The sequence below is a fragment of the Ursus arctos genome, unplaced genomic scaffold (assembly GCF_023065955.2).
Source record: "Ursus arctos isolate Adak ecotype North America unplaced genomic scaffold, UrsArc2.0 scaffold_19, whole genome shotgun sequence".
Lineage (NCBI taxonomy): Eukaryota > Metazoa > Chordata > Mammalia > Carnivora > Ursidae > Ursus > Ursus arctos.
Window position 1 is genome coordinate 27894750 of NW_026622863.1, and position 24138 is coordinate 27918887.

At 41.8% G+C, this 24138-nt stretch overlaps 1 protein-coding gene across 3 annotated transcripts; it reads right to left on the reverse strand.

The window, feature by feature from the left end:
* Nucleotides 1–2495: 2495 nt before the first annotated feature.
* LOC113252476 (ATP-dependent RNA helicase DDX19B) lies at nt 2496–24099 on the reverse strand. Of its 3 annotated transcripts, none has more exons than XM_057314240.1 (12): nt 24064–24099; nt 23778–23862; nt 13277–13325; nt 12386–12439; nt 11485–11620; nt 11084–11176; nt 8409–8511; nt 7769–7883; nt 5230–5407; nt 4637–4874; nt 3907–4069; nt 2496–3418 (listed from the first exon to the last, which is right to left on the reverse strand). In XM_057314240.1, exons 6-12 carry the CDS (start codon nt 11143–11145, stop codon nt 3012–3014), a joined length of 1266 nt encoding a protein of 421 aa, XP_057170223.1. In that variant the 5' UTR covers nt 11146–11176; nt 11485–11620; nt 12386–12439; nt 13277–13325; nt 23778–23862; nt 24064–24099; the 3' UTR covers nt 2496–3011. The 3 variants fall into 3 exon arrangements, with proteins under 3 accessions (XP_057170223.1, XP_048079456.1, XP_057170222.1); XM_048223499.2 differs by lacking the exons at nt 23778–23862; nt 24064–24099 and adding an exon at nt 19304–19799 and having other exon boundaries at nt 2496–2803; nt 3227–3418; XM_057314239.1 differs by lacking the exons at nt 23778–23862; nt 24064–24099 and adding an exon at nt 19304–19517.
* Nucleotides 24100–24138: the final 39 nt, after the last annotated feature.

Here is a 24138-nt window from a genome sequence, read left to right on the forward strand (position 1 = left end):
TTTCTTTCCTAGGACTAGAAAAGTAGAATGTAAGGACTTTGTCTTTACTGGCATCTACCTTCTTTCTAATTAGGGTAGCTAGTGTTCTCTGGTTTACCAGCAGGAAAGAAGGAATGTAAGGAGCCCTCTTCTGGCAATTGAGTAGGGCCGTTGGCCTATAGAGACATCGCAACTGTTCATGCTGGAGCAGTGTCAGCTCTGAAATGGAACAGCAGTATCAAGTGATGACTAGCCTCCGGAATCATCAGTGTCTCCACTTAGGTATAATCACTAATATCAGCAACCCAAAACATGCTGTTTTTTTATACTCACTAATGGTGTCCTAGTAACATACACACTTCATAATTAAATTCAGTTAACATCAATAACAAATACATCAACAATTGACTAGTTCTTGAGCACACAGCCATTCAATGACACTCCAAAAAACCCCAATAAAATCAAATGTTTATGGATAGTGAACATATCCAGAATCTTCCAGTGGACCAAAAATCTCCTTTACCAAGTGAGTCTCTCTCTGTTCTAGGACAGTTTATTATTCCATACATGGGAACTTACTAAAAAGAGTAAAACTCTGGGGACTGAAGCTAACCAAGGGCTCAATACATTTTCAATACATCACTGATGTCTAGAGACAGCACACAGTCACAGAGGTAGCTGTGGACCACTGAGCCTTGGGAGCCAAGCTCTGGCAGGAATGAATATGGATTGTGAAGAAATATGGACTGTAGTGATACTGGGGTGACATTAGAGAGCCATCCCTAACAGTGGGTCTTACCTTTTTAAAAGACACTCCTAACTTTAGGAGTCTTTCCCCAGGAAAATGCATTTAAACTCAAAATACGGTATACACTTCACAGACTCCATGAAACCCATCTAAGTGAATTCTTAGAGGAATCCAAGCCCCCAGATTCAGAACTGCTGATCTAGATTTCTACCAGATACCTATTTACTCCTACTATTGAAAAGTCTGAAGCCTGTCCCTTCCCATATCCCTGCTTAGATTTAGGGCTACACATTAGACAGGTTATACATGTTGTGAGAAGGGGGGAATGCAGCTTGCAGCCTTGTGAGGAGTCAGTACTCCTTTAATTATTGCCTTTGTTTTAGTTATTTTAGGGTTGGTCCACAGCACTGCAGGGGGTGGGAGACAAAAATTTCTTCTCTTCTTACAAGACTCCCAAGGTGGGTAAGAGTTGGCCAGAAGCAGAGAAGACTCTACAGTCAAATGCCCATTGGGCAAATGTGGCAGGATTGGCGGTCTGTTGGTCTCTGCGGTATCTATAATGTCAGATTGAGGAAACCACCTGGAGGCTGGCATTGGCTCCTTCCCTTCCCAGGAAACAGATCTGGCCCTAAAACACGGAAACACTTAAAAGGATAGTCTGGGATTGAAACAGTGCCCATCACAGAAAATCCCTCTTCCAGGCCTGGGCCTACCCATTCTGTATCAAGGTCAAAGAGCTGGAGACGACTCCTTGTGGCTAGGATTTCGGTTTCATCTCATCCTTTCTCTGTAACTCTGGATACCATCAGCCTTGGCCAGGTATGAGGAAGCGTCCATTACTAATATTTCCTCTGACTATTCTGCACAAAGATGCCCAGTAAGGAGGGAGCCAAGTACGTGGCAGTTACTCCTGCCCTGCACAGGTGAACGGCCATAGACCTTCTACTCCCTTATTGCACTCTTTGTATTCCAAGAACTGTGAACACAGATGTTCGGAATCACTTTACAACCAAGACACCAAATATCTGAAATCATACCCCAGCTCTGATAAATCTTGCCTTCTGGGATCTGGAGATAAAGGAAGTATTAGTGACTACTGCTGATCACTTCTGGAGCTGCCTTGAGGGTGGCCATGAGTGACCTGAAGCCACATGTCACTGAAGATCCAAACCTTAGATCACTTTTTATTTGCTCAGGGCACCTAAGGAGTCAAGGTGATATTAGGGATTATAAAAAAGATGCTGCAAAAGCCTGTGAGCCCAGGTTGTGCGGCAAGCTAGGGCCACCACTAACTCTCCACGATGACTTGTCCATAGGCCTTGCTCAAGCACAGGCGAGGGACCCACTGGTAATGAGATATGCACCATACACAGACTGCACCTGCTGATGAGAACCAGCAGGTTGTAGTCCTGCAACACAAACCTGCGTACACCAGAAGTCCCAGGGTGGCATTTTGGTCCATGCTTAGCAAATCCCTTCCTGCTGTGGGCATCAGGACAGGGAGCTGACAACACTCAGACGAGCTGTCCCACCACAAATCCAAAGCACCAGTTCACAGGCCTCATGCCATACTCCAAACATGATGGCTGGCTTACACACCTGTCCTACTAGGGCCTCTCTCTGTGTCCCTCTTCACCTCTATTCTGTCTGGAGGCTGATCTGAACACTCCTGGCCAGAAAATAAGCAGGGGCTGCCACAAGGATCTCGAGCAAGTGATTAGCCACACCATCTAGATGGGGAAAGAGCTGGCCAAAAAAAAGACGGAACTTCCAAAAGGTAAATTTCTGTGTATTCACGCCTAATCTTCAGAAGTTGTGTAAACAATTTTTTTCTACCTTCCCCCATCATTTGCACAATTTTTGTCTAGTCCAAACGTAATTTAAAATGAGGTAGGTAGTTTCTCTCTCCTCTGCCTTTGTCTTTGTGGTGACTGTCGAGGCCTGTGCCGTGGAAGCACTGGTCTCCTGTGCAGGCGGAGTGCCAGAGGTGGGCACTGGTGACTGGTGGAGTGTCTCAGTTGGCTATTTTCTCAATCTCATCCAAATCATCCGTGTCCAGTCTTTCTATTTTCTTATCTGGGGAGAAAGATGAGAATTCAGAGAGAAATCAATGTGGGGCTACCATGGAGACACACACCTAGGGAAGGGACAGCACGTCAGGGAGAGAGGAAACACACAGGGTTCTGCCTGGCCTAGGAACGGGGCCGTGCCTCTGGCCACAGCGATCTTTCACTTGACCCCAAAGACTCCCAGTGCCTGAGCAAGGGACACAGCCCTAGGCCCCTCAGCCTGGCCAGGGCGGCGGCACTGTCATTTGAGTCCCTGGCCCTGAAAACTCGCCAGGTGTGCTCTTTGAGAACTTCCATTCTGTAGGAAAGGAGGGGACTGTGCAGGGACAAAGGCCTCTCTCGGGGCCACGGGAGAACCTACCCTTCCCCCCTCCCTTGGACTTCCCGTAGAAGGAAAGGGCCCTGGCGGGAGCCAGTCCCAGGCACTCACTAAAATGCTCCTGGATTCTGTTGAGGATGTTCATGCTGTGCTTGCTGTCAACCATGTTCACTGCCAGGCCCCTCTTGCCAAAGCGGCCCGTGCGCCCGATCCGGTGCAGGTAGGTCTCATTGTCTGGGTTCCCGTCCTTGTCCACGGGAAGGTCAAAGTTGATGACGACAGAAACCTGTTCGACATCAATACCTGTGTGAAAGAGAGGTGGAGAGGAGTCAGGACGGGAGACGAAAATCACTGCCAAGCAAGCGAGGCTGACACACACCAGCTTCAGGTGGAAAAAGAGTCTGTGCAGGCCGGCTCTGGGATTCAGGGACAGGGGCACGCAGCAGAACCCGGAGGGAAAAACAGAACTTGGGCAGGTGCTAACAAAATTACGACATCAGTAAGAGAGCCTCTGCTAGACACCAGGGGCTGCAGATGCAGCCAAAACCTCAGTGGGGACCCCAAAGACAACAGGCACCATCCTGAACCAGCGAGATGCTCGTCCATGTCCTTCCACCTCATGGGAGCCCCTGGCTTCTGTGACAGTTCTTATCTGCCGGGGGAATCCAGTCTCTCCCTGAAAAGAATGTCTGCACCAACCCCACATGGACTCTCCCAAACCAGCAGAGCCCTGTACAGGAGGACTTCCCTGGCTACCCGCGGCCTGGCGGACAGACGCATTCTCTGCTCACCGCGAGCACACACGTTGGTGGTCACCAGCACCTTCTCTTTGCCCTCTCGGAAGCGCTCGATGACCGCAGCCCTCTGCTCCACCATCATTTCTCCACTCAGCAGGGCCACCTGGTGGCCTTCTTTCGAGAGCTCTGCTGCCAGCCAGCTAGCTGTTTTGCGGGTCTGGAGTGAACAGAATTGTTTTAAATGAAGATACCTGTTAAAAAAAAAAAAAAAAAAAAAAAAAAAAAAAACCAAAAAAACAAAAACCTGCAAAAAGTGGCTTGTTGCGTTAAAGTACGTGAAGACCTGCTGAGTCAGTCAGCAGGATAGGCTTACCAATTCCACAAATAATTTTAGCCATGTCATTTTTTGGATGAATTACTTAAATCATCTTAGCGTTCAGCTAGGAAGAGTGTGGTGTGAGCCAAAGGTCTTCATTCCCAAATAGTCTGTATTCTTAATGTTTTATAATTATTTCATTGGATGTTATTTGGAGTGCTTCCCAAGTTATCTCTAAGAAGTGGGACCAAAGAAGGTTCAATTCTTCACAGTCTTTCCCTCATAACTCATTATAATCTGAGGAGAATACTCCCTGAGGCAGGTGGACGTGAATCATCATTTCCTTTCCAGCCACACAGGGCACCTGCTCCTGCTCAGCACTGCGGTGGAGCTGGCTGAGAGGGGGAGGGACGCACCCTCCAGTGCAGCTCCTCCCCCGGCAGGCCTGCTGCTGCCACTGCTACTCACATGGCAGAAGATCATGGCCTGAGCAATGGTGATGGCCCCGTAGAGGTTACACAAGGCCTGGAACTTCTCATCTCTGTTATTGCACAGGACGTAATACTGCTTGATGGTGTCCAGTGTCTCCTCCTCGCGCTTCAGTTTGATAATGTTTGGGTCTGGGACCACTTTCTGGGCAAATTTCCATACAGAGTCTTCGAAGGTGGCAGAGAAAAGCAGCATCTGGCAGTTCCTGGGCAGCATCCTGCAAGGGAAGACCCAGGTATGTGGCATGATCCCGAGTCTTTCCCTGGAAGCAACAGAAGGCAGCTGCCCCGCGCTTGCCTGGTCTACGTGCCCAGGAAGGTGGCAAAAGGGGGAAGAGAACAGCGGGGAGGAGGTGAGAGCAGCCGTGGGGCAAGAATGGGGTTGGTGTTAGATCCCCTAAGTCTCCTTCCTCAACCCATGGTCAGTGCCGATGAGGAAATGGCCCATCGAACGAATGCTGCTGGAAGTACTAGAATAAAGAACCTGACAGGAGCAAGAAGAGGTGTTTGAAGTAAAAGAAGATGCTGCAGATCAGGAGGCTGAGAAGTTCCTCTTGGTTCAAGAGTTCCTACCTCTGGATGCGGATGCTCTGATCTTGGTGGCCCTGAGTAGCTATCATCACGTCAGCCTCATCCAGAACAAACACCTTGATCTTCTTGGGGTCAATGAACTTGAGCTTGGAGCACCAGTCCAGAACAGTCCCAGGGGTGCCAATGACAATGTGCTCACTGATCTTCTGACCTCTTTCCACTGTGGAGACAAGATGTTTTCTATGGGTATTTCCATGGTAAAGCCAGCCTTCCTCTCAGAAAACCTAAAGCTATGATGTATTTAATGCAACTGTTTTGATGTTTGCATTAGTATCTTAAGGAAAGGTTATGATATCACTATAGTATTTAATAATGCTGAAAAGACATAGTAAGGCTAGAAATAGTGACAAGATGAAAGCCTCTTCAGTAGTGTTCTTGTCCATTCTTTGTAGTCATCCAGTTCTCTTTCAAGGAGGATCTGTTGTTGTCTTTATTTCTTCTCTGTCAGCATCATTCCCCCAGCCCAGGGTTGCACTTCCTCACAAGCAGACTTTCAGCGCTGTCTCCAGTGCACTCTGCCCCTCAGCTGCCCTGGCATCTACATCAAACAAGTTGGTTACCTTTATGCACCCCTTGCCCAGGTCAGAAAATAGGATACGTCATGAATGGCTTTGGTTTCTCAAAGAAACACAAACTGCCTCTTTTAGACAAAGTGCTTCCCCAGACAAGACCTGGCAGACTGTGGCACGTTCTTGACTGTGTGGGGTTTGAAACTGAGATTTGGCTCTTCATTTGAATAGATGGCACTTACAGATTGAATTTAACTCTTTAATTACAACCTTGACCTGACATACAGAAGCTCCCTCTAATCACTGCCAAAATTTTGCCCAAATGTGAATGTTGAGTCAATTCTTACTTCTGTTAAACAATTACTGCCTCCCACAAAAGTTATTCAGACTGTGGCATCCTAACTTCAACCCAAATTACAAAATTTTAAATGTCGAATGATCATCTTCCACTAAGTTTTATAATCTTAGTACTTTTTAGAAGCAACTTCAAGTTGGTATTAGGACACTGTACGCTCAGTGGATTTCTGTGACTCATAGTTACAGCTGTTAAAAATTCATAGCCAAACTTTCAAAAACACAATTATAAGTTACTTAAATATTGTTAATTTGTTGCAAAACAAACAAAAGCAGGAAAGATGAATAAAGAAAGAATTAAAAAAAAAGCTCCAAACAAAAAACAGACTCTTAAATACAGAGAACAAACGTGTTTGCCAGAGGGGAGGTAGGTGGTGGTTGGGTTAAATAGATAAAGGGGATTATCCTTTATGTTTATTACACTTAATTTGATGAGAACTGAGAAAAATACAGAATTGCTGTATCATTACGTAGCTGAAACTAATAAAACACTCTGTTAATTATAATTCAATTAAAAAGTAAATGCCAGAGTTAATTGTCATAAATATTCTAGAACATTTTTGTTCTTCTACTGACATTAAAAAGAAATTAGGCAATTAAAGAAGTCCAGCATGTGCAGTATTTTATAAGCAATTGGTCTGGTCTGTTTAAAAAGTCAAATGTACTGGGGGGAGGAGAAGGTGGAGGGACTACTCTAGATTTAAAGAAATGTAAGAGATAAAAAAAAAAAAAAAAAAAAAAAAAAAAGAAATGTAAGAGATAAAACATCAAACGCAGTGCATACACACCAATTTGATCTTGGTTCAAAAACAAAACAGCCATAAAGACTATGGGACTTTGGGACTACTGAGGAAAAATTAAAATGGACTAGATACTAGTCATTAGAGAATCTGCTAATTTTCTTGGTTGTGATAAGGGTTTTGTGGATATGCTGAAGAATGTCCTTATTATGAGATGCATAGGCTTAAGTATTAATTAAAAAAAAATTTTTTTTTTAAGGGACACCTGGGTGGCTCAGTCGGTTAAGCATTTGCCCTTGGCTCAGGTCATCATCCCCGGGTCCTGGGATTGAGTCTCGCATCAGGTTCCTTGCTCAGCCAGGAGTCTGCTTCTCCCTCTGCCTGCCACTCCCCCTGCTTGTGCTCAGTCTCTCTCCTGACAAATGAATGACTGGAATCTTAATTAAAAAAAAAGATTTTTTTAATTGTTTAAGTAGACTCCACTCCCATTGTGGAGCCCAGTGTGGGGTTTGAACGCACGGCCCGGAGATCATGACTCAAGCTGAAATCAAGAATCAGATGCTTAACCGACTGGAAGCCATCCAGGTGCCCGAAGATTTTATTTCTAAGTAGTCTCTACACCCAGTGTGGGGCTCAAACTCCCAACCCTGGAATCAAGAGTCAGTTGCATGCTCTCAGTCAGGTGCCTCCATGCTAAGGTATTTAGGAGTAAAGATCCACAACGTCTGCAGTTTACTTTCAAATGGTTCCCCCCAAAACATAACACACACATATACAGATAAAACAAATTTGGCAAAATGTTAAGTTTTCGAATCTAGGTGAAATGTTCATTTTTATTATTTCAACTACTATGTATATTGTGAAATTTTTAAAATAGAAGTTGTCAGCTTAATGAATTAGGATCACATTCATACTCACATTTATTGCCTCGGACAGCATAAGCTAGCTTCAGTTCAGGGTAAAATTTGCCCATCTGCTCAATCACTTTTCCCGTTTGAAGGGCGAGCTCATAAGTTGGGGAGAGGCACAGACACTGGCAGGGAGAGAGTGCAGAGTGAGCTCTCAAGGGCAGTAGGGAATCACCATCCTCCTCCAGCTGAGGCTGAAGAAGACCATGTAAATTAAAGTGCACGCCATTTGATTCTTTATGCTGCGAAGTCATAAGTTAGAATTTTTAAGAGTTAGAACTCTGGCTGGGTAAATGCCTTGAAAAGAGCTATTGGCCACAGGAATACAAAAACCCACATGTGAGCAAGGGTCTGAAATTCCAGGTGGAATTTACTCAGAAAGTTCTTGGAACTTTCCAAAGGATGATAGTTGTAGATGGAAGAAGTTTTTCCTGAAAGTAAAGTGCCAAGCCTGTCAGCAGTATCTCGGAACTGGCAAACCATGGAAAGGAAACAGGATGCATGTTGCTACTGGAAGATCAACCATATTGTTTGTGTTCGACAAGGGGTTCTGGTTTATGTAAAAAGTAATATGCGTCTTGGCTTTCAATCCATCAAATGTAATTTCTAGCTACACATTAGCAGAAAATGCAAATTCACCAAGCCCTTACCTGGGGGTATCTGTGTGCAGGTTCTACTTGGCTGAGCATGGCCAACACAAAGGCAGCTGTTTTACCAGTGCCAGACTGAGACTGGGCAATTAAGTTCTGTGGGCTGCACAAGAAAACAAACTGTTTAGGGGCTTAAATCACAAGTATCCTTTTAGTTAATACCAATGAAGAATAAATTAGTTTATGGAAGGAGGCTTTGATTTCTGCAGTAGTTACACATGCTAGCCCCACAAACACAAAGCACCACAGAGAGAAGACTGGTGGGATTTAAAGCACTCCGTATCTTTTATTCTCGACATGGCAGCCAGTGATTTCTTTTAAAATGTCAGCTCATGTCACTGCTCTGCTCAAAAGCCTTCCAGTCATTTCCCATTTCATTCAGAGTAAAAGTGAAAATCCTTCTGTGTTACAAGGTCCTACCTGATCTGGCTTCCTAGTACTCTGTTCTCAGCTCCTGCTACCTGCTCCCCTACCCACCCTACCACAAAGGCCTTGGTGCTGCCCTAAAAGCATGCCAGCCATGACCCTGTCCCAGGGTTTCTGTACTGGCTGTACTCTCCTGGGATAACTGTCACCAAATGACATGTCAACTCTCTCCTCTCCATGGCTGTGCTCACACATCACCTACTTGATGAGATCCTACCCTAAGCACTTGATTAAAATTGCAGCCTACTTTGAAATGCCTTAAAAAATGATGTATTAGTGAATAGATATGTGATAAAATACTGTAAAATGCTAGTGATAGCATTTAGATGGTGGGCATATGGGTGTTAACTACAAAATCCTTTCAACTTTGGGGCACCCAGATGGCTCAGTTAAGTGTCCAGCTCTTAATTTCGGCTCAGGTCATGACGTCAGGGTCGTGAGATCTAGCCCTGTGTGGGGCTCTGTGCTGGATATGGAGCCTGCTTAAGATTCTCTCTCTCCCTCTGCCCCTCCCCACCACTCTCTGTCTCTCTCTCAAAAAAAAAAAAAAAAAAAAAAATCAACTTGGTTTTTTGACAATTTTCATAATATAATGCTGGGGGAAAATTGCAGTCTGTTTCCTTGGTATTCCTGGTCTCTCTTATTCTCTATTTTTCTCATTAGTATTTATCACTTTTTTTTTTAAGATTTTATTTATTCATTTCACACAGAGAGAGAGAGAGCACAAGCAGGGAGTCAGCAGGCAGAGGGAAAGGGAGCAGAAGACTCCCCCGCTGAGCAGGAAGCCCAGTGCGGGGCTCGATCCCAGGACCCCGGGATGATGACCCATGCCAAAGGCAGATGTTTAACCCACTGGGACACCCAGGCGCCCCAGTACTTACCACCTTTTTTAAAAACAGCTTTTAAGTGTACAATTCAGTGGCATTGATTACATTTACAACTTATTATCTAACACACTGTGTACTATATATTTTATTTATTTTTAATAAAAATAAATGATCTATACTCCAGACTAAGCTCCTTATAGGCAGGAATTTTGGTCTGCTTTGTTTACTAATGTTAACCAAGTGCCTAGAATAGTATCTGTTATATACCTGCACTAATACATATTTGTTAATGAAGAAAGGTACTAGATAATCTCTCAGGTCTCTTTTAACATTGATGATTTAAAAATTGAACATACTTAGAGGTGCATAAATGGAATATTCATTTGTTTCCCATTGGTCATTCTTATTTATAGATCTTAATGCTTTCATAGATGCTCAAAGTGTCAAGCTAAAGAGACATTATTCATCATGAAAAAAGTCATTATTATGACACAGAACAAAGAAAACTTCAAGAAAATACAGACCTAAAATATCTATTTTTAGACTGTATCAAAGGAGTTTCAGGATTTAGGATTATATATAGTACAACTTTACATAATATATAATGTAGGGATCAATTTTTATAAAAAGTTCCACATGCTCTTGAATCTTGCTCAAAATGTGGTCTGAAACTAGCAGCATCAGCATCACTTAGAAGCTTCTTAGAAATGGTGAACCTCAGTTGGACTGAAATGAGATTCTGTGTTTTAATAAATTCCTAGGAGACTTGCGCCTGTGAAAGTATGAAAAGCACTGCAGTACAAAACAACCTTAGTAATTACCCTCTTCTGGTCTCCCAGAACCCTGTTTGATTTTCGCGGACTATATTTGACACAATAAATTTTATATATCCATCTAACGAAAGCATGGTATATATGAATGATAAATGTTTATTTATCAACATAGAAAGATGATTATCTAATTTAATTTTTAAAAAGCATTTAAGATTTTATATGTTTCCATTTTTCTTAAAAAGGTATAAAGGGGTGCCTGGGTGGCTCAGTCAGTTAAGCCTCTGCCTTCAGCTGAGATCATGGTCCCAGGTTCCTGGGATTGGATCCCGCAGCGGGCTCCTTGCTCGGCAGGGAGCCTGCTTCTCCCTCTGCCTATTGCTTCCCCTGCTCGTGCTCTCACTCTCTCCCTCTGACAAATAAATAAATATTAAAAAAAAAAAAGGTATAAGTATGTGACTTTATGAAAAAAAAAGTCTAGTAGAAGTCTCTAAATATTAGTATAGTGGGTGGGGGAAGATTACAATTTTTCTTTTTTTGTTCTCTAACTTTTCTAAAATAAGCATGTATTGCTAGTATAGTTTTTTAAAATAATAGGAGTTTTAAAAAATAGAAAATTAAAAATGGGATAGAGTTGTATCAGGACACATACGGCTCAGCAAGCATCAAAGGTAGTGCATTCTCTTGTATCTTGGATGGACGGTTGAAGCCCATGGCATAGACTCCCTGGAGAAGCTGTGGTTTCCTAGAAAAACAGTTAAAGATGAAAGTCACAGTCTCTTGTTGAGAAAAGAAGCCAAATATCTGAGGAACTTTTTTTCTCTTTCTTACTGTTGTTACATACAGTTTATTTACAACTAAAAATGCATGAATTGTGTACTTAGCACAATTCACATTACCTGGAAATTTTATTAATAGCCCAAAGCAGCTAAATTTTTTTATTAAACTTGTGTTAGCTAAAAAATGTTCTGCTGTGATAAATATATATATGTATTTATAGGCCTAGGGTCTCTATCTAACACAAAGGGGAGAGTCAGAAAGTAAAACACTCACAGCCGAAGCTCCTCAAAGGACTTCACTGAGTAGAGCGGGGAGTTTGGGTCCCGCTGCAGGACTTCCACCTGGTTTGTGTTATCCACAAGGTTGCTTCTGATCAGCTTGTTGAGTAAGGACTGGGCAGCTCTGTCCTCTGTCAGGAAAGAGAGCATAGAATTTTATTAAAAAAAATTTTTTTTGAGAGCAAAGAATTTTAATATACCATGAAATCCACCACGACCTCTGAATTCACTTGTCATTGGCATTTTAAGCACTAACATGTATTTATGCTAGGACTTCTAATTCAAGATATACCATAGTTTTGATTTATAAATAGAATTAAAATTGCTTTATTAAAGAGAAAGGTTTTGATACTGATATCATGCATTTGGGCCTCATACTCCTCTCCAGGACTCTATTCCAAACCCTCCTTTCCAGAGGTTATCTATTCTTCCTTTGTAAACCTAAGTATTTACTCCCCAATTTGTGCTCAATAGAAAACTGAAAATTATTAGTTTGGCTAACACATCACAACAATGGGAAAAAAACCCCAGAAATTAGCAAAGTTTGTATCTTGATATCAAAAAGCTGTTTGTATGTTGTTATCCATGTTTAATATGTCCAAATAGCATTAACTTTAGTAGACAATGGGGATGCAACTTAAAATTTCTTTTATAATGCCATGTAAAAGATCATTCAGGGCACATTTCCTGCTGCTGCTGAAGTCCATCAGTTGTTCAAAGTAAAATTTCTCTAAAATGTAAACAGTGAGAATTCCTTCACCAACAACTATGTTCAGTGTTTATTAGCACTATGACTCCCATTAAAGTCAAGCCAAGTTGGGTATAAAAATGAAGCCATGTAACAATCTATTCTCTCAGGACTGTAAAACCTCATGGATATAGCTCTAGGCTGTTACCTTTCTCTTCTTCATCTGCCTTCTCTGCATTAGCATTGGTCTTGACAACAGCACCTTTATCAGACACAAAATGGCCGTCATTCAATATCACATCCCATACCCAACAGCTGAGACAATTCAAATTCTATGAGACACTAGAAATGTAAAGGCCTGGGGAGCAGAAAAATAAATGAGGAAACCAAGCCACAGATAAAAGCATTTTATTGTTCTTAAACAAAGGTATGAAACAATTTTGCTTATATTTCAGTTCTTTCCTATTCTGCATCCTCTCATGGTACATCAAATACTAACGGGACTTTCCCTCATAGCATCAATATTTCTGAAATGTTGTAGGAAGATGATCATAGCAGGCAATGACCACAAACCACCTTGATGCTCATACATACTTCATCAGTATATGAACACTATAATGCCATTAAGATTCTATGTATGTAAATTGTTGTTTAATAGAGATGTATATTCAAACAACATTGTAGGTATGAAAAAATTACAGAAAAAGACTGTAAATGAATTTGGGATGAGGTAAATGTTACTTTCCCCCCCATAATATTATGTACATCAACAAAAATTTAATGGAAATCTTGGATTTTGAATAGATAGGATTTCAGAATGACAGTAGGTTAATTCTCAGGTTGCTCATACTTTGGCTATTGTATATTCTCATGGTCAGCAATAAATTTGATAATATGTAAGTCAATTAGACATCCTCATGCTTATTTGAAGCACAATACAAAACAAAACAATCCAGTTTAGTTCCCAAATCAAATCACTGCCAGTATCTGCCAGTCCCCTGCTTGGTACATATATAATATTTTTTTCCCAGACAGTTACTATGTCAAAGTAGAAATACTAAAGGAAATCACATTTGTTTTCAAACTAGCTTTTACTCACCATTGGCATCTGGTTTGATTTTCTCTTCCTTAAGATGCAAGTTGCTCAACTAAATGGAGAATATGGGGGGAGGAGGGAAAGTGTCAGGAAAATCACTTAAAAGATTTTGAATCAACAGAGTCTCCCCAGTGAAGCTGGGGAGAAATGAGCCATTCTCAAGACCTATTCATTAAGTTCTGCGGGGCTCCTTTTGTCGACTAAATATTTGAGTGAGAATAAACAAAATTTCCCATAAACATAGCAGTAGAAAAAAACTGGTTACACAAATGACTCAAAATCCACACTTCCTAATTACAGTCCCTAGAGAAAATTGTAATCTATGAGTTTGCTTAATGCCTGATTACAAAGACGCTCTCAGTAGAATACCATTTGTCATTCTCTCATATTTCAAACAAGAGGAAATTTAAAAGATACTGGAAAATACAGTCACACTTCAGCCAGAGACATCGAGGTGTGGGGGGGGTTGGGGTGGGGGGGAGGGCTGCAGCACAAAGCGTGTAAAGCATCTGGGGCTAGGAATCCGTTACGTTGCATGCTATGTTTGAGCTACAGGACCACAACATGCTGACATGCACCCGCATTTCAGGTTGCCTTGTTTTTTGCCTTGTGATGGAAGTCTAGGATTTTAAACTGAGAACAGCCTGGGGCATCGTGGCACACTGTGTAATCAAAATACCTAGCGTTCTGAAGTCGGAATACAAAGGAAGGGACAGAGCAAAGAGACATTTCCAAGAAAGAATTATTAAGACGTTGATTTGTGAACAGTGAATTAGGCATATCCTGGCGGGACTTACCTCCTCTATTAGAATGAAAATACCCTTTTATTTGTCAGTTATACCTCAAAAGCTAGGGGAAAAAGAAAATACCTTGAAGACAAGAATATTTTTATTTTTAATTGATCTTTGGATCTAGCACAAAGCAGGTAATATCAGGGGCTCAGGACTCCATCTACGGAAGGGTAAGAATGAAAATGGCTACTTCTTAAAGCACCACCTACACTGGTTCTTTATGTTTTTGAGGTTCATTCTGTCTTTCCTCTAAGTCCAGGAAAGGAGAAAGGCAAGAGAGGAATGAAACAAATGTTTGTTTTAATGGGTGGTTAGTTGGGATGGAGGAACCGCACTTCTGTGTACTGACAAAGGAGTTTCTGGTGTCTCTGCTTCGGTGTTAGGGGAGGAAGAAGTAGGGGGAACACACTGGAGAGACTGGCAAGAAAGGAAACTGGCAAAAAAAGGAAATCCTCATAAAGCAGTAAAAATCCTTCATTAATTCCACATGGTAGCAAACACACTAACAGACAATGAATATGAAGCAACCAGCGCAGTGCATGATATCCAGCAGGGGTTCAATATATTTTAGTCTTCTCTAAAACTTCTCCACATCCTACCAACAAATCCTGTTTAAGTGTAGTTTAGGTCTATTGAGAGGGAGAGGGAGAGACATCGTGGGGCTGGGGGCAGAGAGACAGACAAACATACAGACAGACTCCCTGACCTTCTGGCAATATTTAAACAGTAAAGTTAAGAGTACTCCTAGGGTGATAAATGCTAGCTAAAACAAACGACAGGATGGAGGTATAAATGAGTTAATGAAGTATAAATGAGTTACAAACATCTATTACTGTAAAACATTTTAATACTCAGTGATAAAAAGGGCAAACCATTCTGTTCAAACTGAAGTTAACAGGGTAAATAAAGTAACAGTTAAAGTAACTAATATGCAATATGTAGTAAAGTTGGTAGCAACAATGTAAGTGAAACCAAGAGATGTTTTGATTACAATGTATCAGGATTCTGAAGCGTTTCCAGCGGAATCTAAAAACAAACTCAGCCCTCACTTGGCTGTAAGGACCTCAAAGCCTGTAAAGCAGAGACAGCGAAGTCTGTATTACCCAGTGCAGTGTCAGGGAACTGAACGCTGAAACTTATCTTGAAAGTAAACTTATATTGAAAGTACAGTTAGATACCTTCTTTTGCTCTATTTACTTAGACCAAAAAGGAGAAACAAGTTTCTCTTGCAACTTCATCAGAAACCATTTTGAAATTAACCAAAAGGCACAAAAGCAAAAACATCCACTTTGTAATACCCACATTTTCAAGGCCTTTAATATTTTAGTTTTTAAGATATGTTAAAATAATTGCAAACTCTACAGTTAAACACTGAATTTTATTCAAAAGCTACTTAAGAAAGGATTCTTGAGACAAAAGATTTAGTGGTAAGTGAACTATACAGAATAGGGATTATCTTTGGCAAAATGGTGAAATAGAGGGCATAGAGTAGAGTCATACTCCTCAGTTTTCTTATCTGTTTGCCCTCCTCTAAAAAGAAATCTCCCAACAGAACAGGGGGGAACAAAGAGAGGAGCCACTGGGGGATGAGAAAATAAATATAAATAGAATCTAGTATTTTCTTATCTAAAATAAATAAGGAATGAAGCTTAATGAATATTTAAAATACAGTAACCTTGCACTACACACAACACCGTCACCTATGTCACACAATGTCCTCAGCGGGAGTTCCATAAGGCAGAGGGTAACAGAGGCATCTTTACTCATCTGCTCAGTTTTGGAATATTGTGATCTAATTTACCTGTGCATGGTTAAGTAGATTCACAAAACTTATCCAGGTTCCACTATCTAATCCATACAATATGGACAAGTAATTTAAAAGATTCCTACAGGGGTCCCTGAGTGGCTCAGTTGGTTAAGCATCTGCCCTCCGCTCAGGTCATGATCCCAGGATCCTGGGTCTGAGTCCCTGCTCAGCGGGAGCCCTGCTTCTCCCTCTCCCCCCGCCCCTCTCGCTCTCTCCAAAATAAATAAGAGCTTTTTAAAAAGTTTTAAAAAAATAAAAGATTCCTGCAAAGGAACTGTGATTTATAGATAATAACAACAATTGCTATTACTTACATAGCACTTAAAACAGGCATGTCCATAACTCAATGAGGTAGGTATTATGATTATCTCCATTTTACAGATGTGGAAGCCGAGGCACAGAAAGATTAAGCAATTTGCCCAAAGTCATATAACTAGGAGATGATGGACTTAGAATACAAATCCTAGACTGTCTGGCTATAAAGGCTAAGGTTTTAACCTCTGCACAATGGTGCCTGTCATAGATAATACCAATCTCATAGAAAATAATCATTTTAAGGATGATACAATGGTGCATCCACTTTGGAAAAGTCTGACAGTTCCTCAAAAGTTAAACATAGAGTTATTATATAATCTAACAATGCCACTTCTAGGTGTGTATACACAAGAGATTTGAAAATGTCCACACAGAAACTTGTACATGAATAATCCTAGCAACACTATTCATAATAACCAAAAAGTAGAAACAATCCAAATGCTCATCAATGGACACTGATGAATGGATAAACGTGATCTATCTAGACAATGGAATATTATTTGGATAGAAAGGAATGACACTTACTGCAACATGGACAAACTTTGAAAACATGCTACGTGAAAGCAGCCAGACACAACAGACCACATATTGTATGATTCAACTTATATGAAATATCCAGAATAGGCAAATCTAAAGAAACAGAAAACAAATCAGCAGTTGCCAGAGAAGGGTGGGAAGAAGGGAGTGACAGCAAAAGTTGGAGGGAACTTTTGGAGGTGGTGGAAATGTTCCGTATCTTGATTGTGGTGGTGGCTACACAATTGAATGCCTTTGTCAAAATTCACAGAACAAGGGTGAGTTTTACTATATGTAAATTATACCTCAATAAACTTGAATTAAAAACGGCCAGTCTAAGAGATCCAACAGTCAACTAGTAAGAATTCTTGAAAGAGGGCAAAGAAAAAACAAAGGGGGAAATATCAACAATGAAATTTTTTAGGAAAATTTCTCATAACTTAAGGACGAGAATTTTCCAGATTGAAAGGACCCACCCAGGGGCACCTGGCTGGCTCAGTCGGAAGAGCATGCAAATCTTGATCTTGGGGTCGTGAGTTTGAGCCCCACACTGGGTGTAGAGTTTACTTAAAAATAAAATCTTAAGAGAAAGAAAGAAAGAAAGAAAGAAAGAAAGAAAGAGAAAAAGAGAGAGAAAGAACCCACCCAGTGCCCAGCAAAATGGATAGAAACAGACCCATACCAAGACTCATTATCATGAATTTTCTGTACACTGGAAACAAACAGAAGATTCTTCAGGCTTACAAAGGGAAAAACAGGTCACATCAGGAATCAGAATGGTTTCAGACATCTCAATAACCAATAAAGAAGTCTAAAAGGCAATGAAACAATGCCTTTAAAATTTGGTAGGAAATTAATTTCCAACCTACAGCTCTACACCCAGCCATAATACTATCCAAATGATTGGGCAAAATAAGGTATTTCCAGGAATGCAATAGTATCTTAAAAACAAACAAAAAACTTCTGATACACCTTCAGAAAGTTGATGGGTAGTTTCACCAAATCAATAAAGATGAAGAGAGGGGATCCAGAAAGGAGGGGATCCCCAGAATGAAGGTGAGGGGAATCTGCCCTGTTCCCCTCCAGTTCCTGAAATGAGTTCTGCTCTAAGCAAAGGGAGAACTAGTCCAATATGAAGCAGACTAAAAGATGTGGGGGAAATATAATACTTTTTTTAACTGAAGATTTTATTTACTTAGCGCAGGGGGAGAAGCAGGGGGGAAAGATAGAATCTTAAGCAGACTACACACTGAGTGCACATCCTCATGTGGAGATCGATCTCACCATCCCAAGATCATGACCTGAGCTGAAATCAAGAGTCAGACGTTTAAATGACTGAGCCACCCAGGTGCTCCAAATTAATACTTAATGTGTCTGAACATCCTGAGATAAACTAAACAATTAGCAAAGAGTTTGAGGTTGAGTTGGTGGTAAGTAAAAAAAACATGAAACAAAAATGCAAGGCAATTATAAATTCCAAGGAAAAACAAAGTTTTATAGGAAAGTAAAAGTATTCATAAGTTACAAATAATATAACATGAAATACTGATCTAACTAAAATTACAATATAATGAAAAGGTAGGGAATGGGAAAGTGTGCATGTGTGGTGGAGAAAAGATGGAGGAAAGAATCAAAATCGGTAAATACCTAAAATTGAAAATTCAAAAACTAGCAAAGCAAACATGCTATTTAGAGAACGAGGAGGTCAATGATGTAAATTAGCTTTAAGAGAAGTATTAGTTGTCTCTGAGGAGGAAAAAATTGATGGGTGGTGGAACCAGTTTTTAAAACTATTTGACTCATCAAATTATGTGCATATAATTTATTATCAGTTATATAAAAAATTAGACAAAGTCCTTGTTCTCAAAAAATTCACAGAAATAAGCACCAGCAGAAGTAGGTTCAAAGCATTATCGGAACTTGAGTGTTTAGGTGGAAGGAATTAATTCTACATAGTCATTTTTTTTTAAGATTTTATATATTTATTTGACAGAGACAGCCAGCGAGAGAGAGGGAACACAAGCAGGCTCCTAGCGAGAAGCCTGATGAGGGGCTTGATCTCAGAACCCTGGGATCACGCCCTGAGCCGAAGGCAGACGCTTAACGACTGCGCCACCGAGGCGCCCCTACATAGTCATCTTTAAGTCATATCTTGGTTACTGTGTGTGAGGCCCAGAACAAAGTAAGGTGATCAGAAGAGGATTTACTTACTGACTACTCGGCCTACAGAGTCGATCATTCATCATCAGTAAGCAAGCAAGGAAGTACACAAAGATGAGTAAGCCACGGTCCCAGAGCCCAGGAAGCTCAGAATCCAGAGGTGGGAAATGACACAAAGGTGATTATAATCCAAGTGGAGAGAGTGCATTCTACAATCAGTCTTGATTCCAGGAAGACAGGCGTCTGGGCTCTTTATCCATAGGAGCACTCACCTGTTCTTATGTGACCCAGGAGGCGGATGGATAAAGCCAGCTCAGGGTCCAAGCTCCATCCTCACACGCACCCCATACCGGTCCTGACCAAAGTAGCGAGTGTCCTATCCAGGGATGATCCCCGGCAAAAACTGACCCCCTGACCCTTTTACGGCTGAAGCCAACTCACCGACTCGGCCGCCGCCTCCTGTTCGTCCACCGCCAGGGCCCACGAGTCGGTGGCCATGGTCCCAGGCGCCGGTGAGACGCTGGTGCTGGCAGACTCGCTGGCTGGGGCGGCGCGATCGTGGGCTCCGTGGGGTCGCAGCAAGCCCAGCTCCAGCCCCACCGAGGGAGAAGTCATTCGCTCAGGCATTGGGGACCGGAAGCGGCGCGCCGCAGTGACGTCAGACTCTGCGCCCGCCCGGCCGCCCCTTGCCCACTTCGAGCTCTAGCTTCATCGTTTCAGACCCCCTGTCCTGACCCCTTCTTAGCTCACGCTTTCTTATCAGAAACACTGACTGCCAACTGCCTCTCCAAGCCACAAGCAAAACCACATTCCCACCCAGTACGCCGGCATAGAAGCTCATACAGATTGAATATATCAAAACACACAACCATTACAGATACAGTATAGTCACCAAAATGCGTATTGGAACAAGATCTTTTTCTCTTCAGGTTGGTCATTTTCAGTGCCCAGGGGTTGGCAGTCAGCCATATCAAACACCACTTGGTTAAAAATTTGTCCCGCAAACTATGTGGCAACAGCACTTACAGGAATTTCACCTTCAAAAATACTCAAGGAAGGTGCTAGGGAAATATGTTCCAGGTGGAGGATCGGCGACAAGAGAAAGCATGGAGGACACAGTTACTGTGGGGATTGACAAGAGCCAGGGATGAAGAGATTGGTAGGAGATAGAGGCAAAAAGGGCCATCAAAGCAGCTTAAGGAGCAAATGAGTTCATTCCAGGGAATTCTTCCCCATCTGGCATGACTTATGGAGTTATCTCTGGATAACTCCAGTGGAATCCCAGTGCTCCCATGTAAGAGTTGCGTGATTGGGAGAATTTTTTTAAGATTTTATTTATTTATTTGACAGAGAGACAGCCAGTGAGAGAGGGAACACAAGCAGGGGGAGTGGGAGAGGAAGAAGCAGGCTCCCAGTGGAGGAGCCTGATGCGGGGCTCAATCCCACAACGCCAGGATCACACCCTGAACGGAAGGCAGACGCTTAATGACTGAGCCACTCAGGCGCCCCGGGAGGATTCTTTAAAATGAAAAACATCTTGGGCTTTTCGAAGAGGTAAAATAAGGATTAAATGTGACACCCGCTCTCCCTTAACGGGAAACAAGGTTCTCTCCCCTTGTTACTTCACTAGAAAGAAGCTGGGCATTTTCCTGCAAGCTGAGAAAAATGAATCCCTGCTTCTCTCTCTTTGCCACTATTCTACCTCAGTAAATTAAGTTCAAGCAGTAGTGGGTTCTATGTGGACTTTTACCCGTAGAGTATGAGTGAGAATGTTCAGGAAAGGGTAAAGCAGTTCCAGGCAATATTCTATTTGCCATGATTCTTTTTCTTTTGTACCCCTGAGGGGGTTAATTTGGTGATGATCTTTTTGAAACCTACAGGGGAGGATGTGCAAAACGAAAAAGGCAAACACACAGCCAGGGAAGCCATGACCTACATCTCATCATATCAGAAGCAATTCTAGGAAATATTTTGCCAGCAAAATTATATTGATCACAGGGCTAATGGAGGTTAAGGATTTTTTTTAAGTTTAATGAGGTTAAAAAAGAAATCATCCAAGGTGCAGGACTGTATATAATAGGATCCACTTGTGAAAAAGAAAACCCCCATGTGCTTGCAGATACTACAGAAAATGTATGAGATACACACAAATCTGCTAACAGTAACTGCTTCTAGCGAGGGGCTCTAGAAATCTGGGGTGGGAGAAGACTTCCCTTTCGTTGTGTACACTTCATCCTCTGAAATTCATTTTCCATGTCATGTTTTTCCTTTTAAAATTGTATTTCAGACAAGAAAGGGAATAATACGATAACCATCTAGGTTCCCACCTTAGGGCTTAAGAAAGAAAACAATTAAAATTTGATTGAAGGCCCCTGTATGACCATCCTAAGAGACAGCAGCTCTCCTGAATTTGGTGCTTATCCTTCCCATAAATGCTTTTTTACCATGTGTTGCTTTCTCTGTTTAAAAAACAAAACAACCCAAAACTTAATAAGCATCAGGATGCTAGGGTCTCTTGTCTCCACCCCCAGATACCAGCACAACGTGAGACACCTGCTAAGAAGCAATCTGGTTTCCAAAGCGGAGCGTGGAGAGAGTAATCAAGATTGTAAGAGCAGCTGTATTGGAATGCAGCTTCCTGGATTTACTCCCACATGACCTTGGCTGCCTCCATATTCTCTGAAGTCATGGTTAAGTACCCACTGCACCATTCAATGATTCACCAGTCACAAGGTTTTGTGATATAGCGACTGGCCTATGGCGAAGGCTTGATAAATATTAGCTATTATTACTATTCCTGGCTCTCCACTCCAGGGGTGGGGGTGAGGAAGACGCCTCCATGTGGAAAGAAGGGTCTTGTTTTTAACCTCAGAGATACTCACATCGCCCACGGGCAAAGCTAGCGGAAAGCGCCCCAGGGCGCGGCCTCGGATGCGTCCCCCAGCCCCGGCCATCGCCCTTCAGCATGGCGGTTACCTCCGCCAACGGCCGCTCACTGTCCCAGCCTCATTGGCTGAGGCCTGGAAGCCTGTCCGGCCAATCAGCGGAGGGGACGGCACACCCTCGGGCAAGCGTGCCCAGGTACCTATGGGGGACAGGCTGAGTCTTAAGCTGCAGCAAGGGGTCCTTTGTGTATTGAACTTTGTCATTTCTTGCTGAATATCCAGCTCCTTCGCTAGACTGGGAACTTCATGAGGGTAGGGTTGTGTCTGCATTCCTTAATGCTGACCTTTAGGGACTAATGCATAATAGACACCCATTTGGTGAATGACTAGATGAGGAATACACATCCCCCAAATCGGTCACTTTTAAATCTTTATCTCTGAAAAAATAGGTGAAGAAGCTCATTCCTAGTTTATGCCCTTGCTACCCCAAGTGTGATCCTCCTCCCTCAGCAGCAACATAGATATCGGTACCTATGGAAGCCTATTAGAACGCAGAATCTCAGGCCTCACTTCTAGACCTACTAATTCAGGATCTGCATTTTAAGATACCAGGTGATTTCTTAACTTATGGTCTGAAAACTATTCAGCCACTCCCATTTGACCTGATAGCAAATAAATGAACCATCTAAGTCCATTTTATAGATGATAATCATATTAGAATTAGAATCTAGGACTATGTATTTCCAAAATTAAATATTTAAGTTGTACTATCTTGAGCTTTGTTAGCTTCCTCATGTCCCAAGAGGTTCAACCGATGTTCTGCTTCAGAGTAAGCCACGTGTATAGCACTTACTTTCACCTGCAAGCCTCTTTGCTTAACCCAGAATAAGAATTTTCCTAAAATACACAATTTGCATGTTGCATTAAAATAGCTTTCCTTCTATTATATAGTCGACATTATCTACAAGAGAAACATATAGAGAACTGGGTAATCATCCAAATAATTCAAGTAGAATGCTTAGAAGAATGTGCCATTTGGGCCTCAACAGTTTCTCTTCATGTGTATTCACCCAGTCATTGGGTGAATGAAAAAAAATTTTTGTAAATATGTCTCTAATTCTTTCATTAGCGAAGGTGCTATCTTAATAGTGACAACTCCAGCAACATAATAAAGTTATTGAGACTACAATCAATATTACTTTATTTTGAAAATATAATTTGTACAATTTTGGCTTTCCATTTTAATTGTGGTGGCACAGAAGTCTGACCCATTTCTCAGATTGTTTAGGCTAAATATGCTATTTTGGGCTAATTTGGATCAGAACAAACACTTGTCTTTCTTGTTTTTGCCCTTCTCTGTCTTCACCTCTGGGTGCCTCAGTTTCCTTAGCTGTTAAAAGCAGGTAATATTAATAACTCATTATAAGGTTGTTGTGAAGATAAGATCAAAAGCTTAGATCAGTGCTGGCTGCATACTACGTGTTCAAAAAACGTTAGGTGGGATAATGATTAATGAGTTGGGATGAAATGGGAAGTTAATTCAAGTGTTTTTTTTAACTGGCTTTTGAGCTTGACCCTCCTTATGTATAGAATGCACTTTTACATATTAAAGTAAAATATTTCCACAATATTTTAACCCAGTTAAGACTAGCAGCACAATTTTATACCCACGTGTTTGGATATATGTGTTGATGCAGGTAATAGTGTAGAGGTTTAGGTTTAAGAGTATGGGCTTTAGGGGGACCTGGCTGGCTCAGTGGGTAGAGCATGTGACTCTTAATCTCAGGGTAGCTGAGTTCAAGCCCCATATTAGATGTAGACCTTATTAAAAAAAAAAAAAAGTATGGGCTTTGGAGTTAAACAGGAGTGGGTTTGGATCATAGCTCTTCAACTTACTCTTCCGTGTGAACTTGGGTAAGGCAGTTACTTCATCTACAAAAAGAGATACCAGCTGACCTGCCTCATACGCAGTTTAAAAATTAAATGAAATAATCTATGCGAAATTCAATGCCTCGCTTATAAATACTTACTATTATTTTTCAAAGGCAAATCGAGGACCAGATGCCAACTCAATTGTCCCTCTTCAAGTCATTTCTTCCACACCAAATCCAAGGTCTGACAAAGACAAGTGTAACCGTGGACACAACAAATCAGAATCCCTTTAGTCTGCAAACCATTTTGCAACTAAAATGAACAGAACTGTATACCAGGAGTGTGACCTCTACCAAACACACGTCGCCGGTTACCCTTATTAACCAGGTCAACTATTAGGAATTTGCAAACCAAAATGCCGACCTCCACAAGCCCGCATCCTACCCGGTCACGTGACGTATCCCCGCCATTGCATCAGCCGACTTAGAGCCGCCTTCCCGGACACCAACTAGTGAGCTG